This window comes from Bidens hawaiensis, unplaced genomic scaffold (genome assembly GCF_021521415.1).
Source record: "Bidens hawaiensis isolate Kalapana, Puna unplaced genomic scaffold, B.hawaiensis_p1.1 tig00006538_1, whole genome shotgun sequence".
Taxonomy (NCBI): Eukaryota; Viridiplantae; Streptophyta; class Magnoliopsida; order Asterales; family Asteraceae; genus Bidens; species Bidens hawaiensis.
The window spans coordinates 620,748-625,490 of NW_027491440.1; the positions used below are offsets into that span (position 1 = coordinate 620,748).

The window sequence follows — 4,743 nt, forward strand, 5'->3', positions numbered from 1 at the left end:
TCACCTACAACAAAAACAAAGACTCAATATCACTCAGACTTACAAGATATCATCAATGCAGAATTCCCACTTGATTCTGAAGATGGAGTGGAGTTAGATATGTTTAAGCAAAAGGCTGCCTTCGTAAAACTTAAGAAAGAAAAAGTTGTTGAAAGGAGCCAGGGAAGAAGATAGTAGGATGAAGCTTAAGGATGATCAAATTTATTCCTGTTTATCTTTACTTTGTTTGTCATTATGTATTTTGTTTTGTGTATTGAACAATATTTGAATTTGATGGGTAATGCCTAAATGGCAGAATTCCCTTGTGTAATGAAATGATGTTTATGCTTAAAATGACTATCTTTAGTAAGCTGATATAAGTGTAACTATATGCAGGTATGTTTTGGTGCATCTGAGCTTGTTCCAATCTAGGGGGAGATTGTTGAGTCAGATTTATACAAAGGAAGATTGGAATCTTCTCAACCTCCTCAAGAAATCAGCTAAGTATGGAATACGAGCAAGCCTAGATCATCGAGCATGGTTTACTACCTCGAGCATGGCCTTTCAGCGTATTCTTCTAAGTGTTGAAGGCTTAGAGCAAGCTACACTTCTCCGAGCAAGAGTGTTCTTCTATCAAGTATGGATTGCCAAATGCAAAATACGGTGGTCTTGGAAAGCACGAGATACGAGCAGAACTCGTCAAATGCAAACACAACGGCTAAAAGCTCATTCTCGGTGGTGGTGTAGTTCTCTTAAGCATCGTTCAACGTCTTACTAGTATAATAGATGGGGTGAAAATGTTTCTCTCCTTTGCCCCAAAACCGAACCAACCGCATAGTCACTAGCATCACACATGAGCTCAAACGGCAAGCTCCAATCGGGAGAACAAAGAATGGGAGAACTTACGAGCTTCTCTTTTAAAAACGTGAATGCCTTCACACATTCATCATCAAAAACAAAGGCACATCTTTCTCGAGGAGTCGGGTCATCAGGCGAGTAATTCTTGAAAAGTCTTTGATAAATCGCAGATAAAATCCCGCTTAGCCCAAGAAACTCCTAATCGCTTTAATATTCGTCGGTGGAGGAAGTCTACTTATAGTATCAATCTTCGCCCAATCCACCTCAATACCATCTCTCGAGACCTTATGACCCAACACGATCCCCTTCGTCACCATAAAATGACATTTCTCCAAATTTAACATCTACTTCATTTCGATACACCTCTTCAACATCTTCTCAAGATTAGCCAAAAAATGATGGAAAGAATTACCGTAAACAGAAAAATCATCCATAAACACCTCCATGGACGTCTCTATCATATCCTGAAAGATGGCCACCATACAACGCTGAAAGGTGGCCAGAGCATTACATAGTCCAAACGGCATGCGACAGTATGCAAACGTACCATAAGGACATATAAAAGTCATGTTCTCTTGGTCTTCTAGTGCAATAGGGATTTGGAATAACCCGAAAAACCGTCAACAAAACAATAAAACTGCTGACCTGCCAAACGCTCCAACATCTGATCAATAAACGGCAATGGGAAGTGGTCCTTCCGGGTGGCATCATTCAATCGCCGATAATCAATACATACTCGCCAGCCGGTAACCGTACGTGAAGGGATAAGCTCATTCTTCTCATTCATCACAACAGTCATACCTCCCTTCTTCGAAACAACTTGGGTCGGACTCACCCATGGAGAATTGGAAATCAGGTAAATCATCCCGGCATCCATTAACTTCAATACCTCCTTCTTCACCACCTCTTGATATTCGGATTAAGACGCCTTCGTGGTTGCACCACCGGTTTGTACTCATCCTCCATTAGAATCCAGTGCGTGCAATAAGCGGGGCTAATACCTTGAATATCGGAGAGTCACCATGCAATCGCCCCCTTATGTAGTTTCAACACGTCTATCAACTTTGACTTCTCTTCTTCTGTTAACTTGGATGACACAATAACGGGCAAGTTCGAGCCTTCATCAAGATACGCATACTCCAAGTTTGACGGGAGTACTTTCAACTCCAATGAACCGGGTTTCTCCACAGAACCCGCCTCAGTTTCGCAACTGATCTCATTCACCTCTATCACCTCGGGTGGCCCCGAAATCTCAGCCAACTCATCACAAACTGAATCGTTCTCACACGACTCATCCTCACCCAAATCATCACAATCGACCAAACCATCACTTCCCACGAGATCCGCACCATAAATATAATCAAACCATCTGTCCACACCTGCAATAAAAGAGTTAGTAAAATAAACTGAGTGGCATGAACCACTGAAATCATCTTGATCACCCGGATGCTTCATCGACCTCGCGACATCATAAGTAAAATTCTCATCACCAACCCGAAGTGTGATCTTCCCATTATACACATCGATGAGCGCCTTTACGGTACGTAAGAATGGATGACCAAGAATAATGGGGACCTTATCTTCGGCCTCCATGTCGAGCACCACAAAATCCACCGGGAACACAAACTTATCAACCTTCACTAGAAAATTCTCGATAATGCCCTGCGGATACTTAACCAAACGATTGGCCAACGATAAGGACATGGGAGTCGGTGTAAACTCGCCCAACTCCAACTTCTCGTACAACGAATATGGCATCTGATTAATACTCGCCCCAAAACCACCAATGCATGGCTCATCTCATCACTACCAAACAAACACGGAATCGTAAACACACCCGGATCCGACAACTTCTCGGGCACGCGGTTCAACACTACCGCCGAACAATCTCCCATAAGGGCAATCGATGACACCTCCCCCAACCTATCCTTCCTCTTCAACAGGTCTTTCAAAAACTTTGTGTATTTCGGCATATGTAGAGGGCTTCAATGAACGGGGGATTAATCTTCAACTGTTGGAACATGTCAAGAAAGTGCCCATACTCCTGTGTGTATTTCTGATATTTAAGCGAGCGGGATATGGGACACAAGAGTGATCAATCACAGGTGATGGCTGGATTTCCACTGGCGGTACAGCAGGTGCAGTGTTCTACACTTTGCCCGGCATTTCCATCTCGATCTCTTCATCCATCACCTCCTCTTCTTCAGCTTCAACCTCTCCTCTTCTTATCTTAGGACCCAAAACCCTGCCTCTATGAGTAGTAATTGCCTTTAGTTGAGCGGCCAGATTCTGCTGAGTAGAACCTGAAAACTGTCCCGGGGGTCTCTCATCCAATCGTCGAACAATATCGCCAATGGACCTTTGCATGTCGAGTAGAGCCGATTGTTGATTCTTAAAAAGCAGGTAATGATCAGCAAGAGTCTTTAGAGTAACTTGATCTGTAGTAAGGATTTGTTGCATCATCACGTCCAACTTCTTACTCAGATCTTGCCCATTATTCGAATTTTGACCATTCAAACCTTCACTGTTATACTGAGCTAGATTTTGGTTATAGGAAGCTTTGAAACCAGGTGGCCTATCGCCCGAGCGCCAATTCAGTTACCTTGCCCTTGATTCTGGTTCTGATTCTTATAATTATTCTAGTTATTATTATTGTTGTTGTAAGCATTAAGGAACCTGCTCTGACCAGCCACGAAATAAACTTTTTGATTGTTCATCAACGGACACTTCAGCGTACCATGACCACCCTTACATATCTCACATTTATCCACCTTAGCGTTTAACTCTTTTATCTCTCGGGTAAGATTCTCCAAAGCAGCAGCCATACTAGTATCCAGATTAACCTGGTGTACACCTTGAGTAGATGAGGATGTACTTGTGACGGGATTGGAATTCCCACCTCATGGCTTCTTCACGTACTCTGATTGTGCGAAACTTTCAAATATCTTGTTACACTTGGTCACATTCTTTTTGTCCATCAAATTTCCCCCAGCAGCTGTGTCGAACCTAGCTTGAGCCTCATAAGTAAGCCCATTATAAAACTTCTCAACAAGGGCCCAAGGTGTGAGCCCATGCTGTTAACAACGGGAAAGCAGATTCTGAAAGCACTCCCAAGCTTGGTAATATGATTCATCCGGCTCCATGTGAAAGGAGTGGATCTGATCACGAAGGAGAGAGGCCTTAGAAGGTGGAAAGTACTTCTTAATGAATGCATTACGAAGCGCCTCCCACGTAGTGAATGATCTAGCAGGTTGCGAATCGAGCCAAGTGGCGGCACGACCCGAAAGTGAAAACGGGAACAAGTGAAGGAAGATCGCATCCTCATTAGCACCTTACAAGTTGAATGTTTTGAAAACACGAGTAAGACGGTTGATGTGTGTCGGTGCATCTTCATCATCACGGCCATGGAACTGTGTTGTTGGGTGATGTGGGCCATAACATAGGATATGATTTGCCATGAGTTAGGGTTATCAATATCGGGAGCGATAATGGGTGAGCGATCTCTATGGAACCCTTCAAAGCTTGCTGGTACACGGTTCGGTTATTTTCGGCCACAGGGATGTTTTTGGGAGTCGGTGATGGTGAATTTGTGGGTGATGATTTTGGTGAAGTATCTTTGGTGATCGGTTGCTTTTCTGACGATGACGAACTTGCTTCGGACTTCAGCAGAATAGGTCCAAAGCAATCTAACGGTGGTCCTTGCGAACGAAGATGTGGCATATACCTACAAAACGCATAAGACCGAGTGAGTAGTTTCTAATAAAATGACTCTAATACTAATAAATAAACAATTTAAAACAAACTAAACTTAATTAGACTCCTACGACTCAAACAAAACAAAACAAATAGCACCCATGTAGCAAGTAGGTCCAGTCAAAGCTAATAACGCAATTGCCAAGAGTCTCC

General features: G+C 43.1%; 1 protein-coding gene across 1 annotated transcript; it reads right to left on the reverse strand.

Moving 5' to 3' along the window:
* Positions 1-1,854: 1,854 nt before the first annotated feature.
* LOC143632875 (uncharacterized) lies at positions 1,855-2,810 on the reverse strand. Its single transcript, XM_077101292.1, has 3 exons — positions 2,607-2,810; positions 2,328-2,499; positions 1,855-2,216 (listed from the first exon to the last, which is right to left on the reverse strand). Exons 1-3 carry the CDS (start codon positions 2,808-2,810, stop codon positions 1,855-1,857), a joined length of 738 nt encoding a protein of 245 aa, XP_076957407.1.
* Between the last annotated feature and the right edge of the window lie 1,933 nt (positions 2,811-4,743).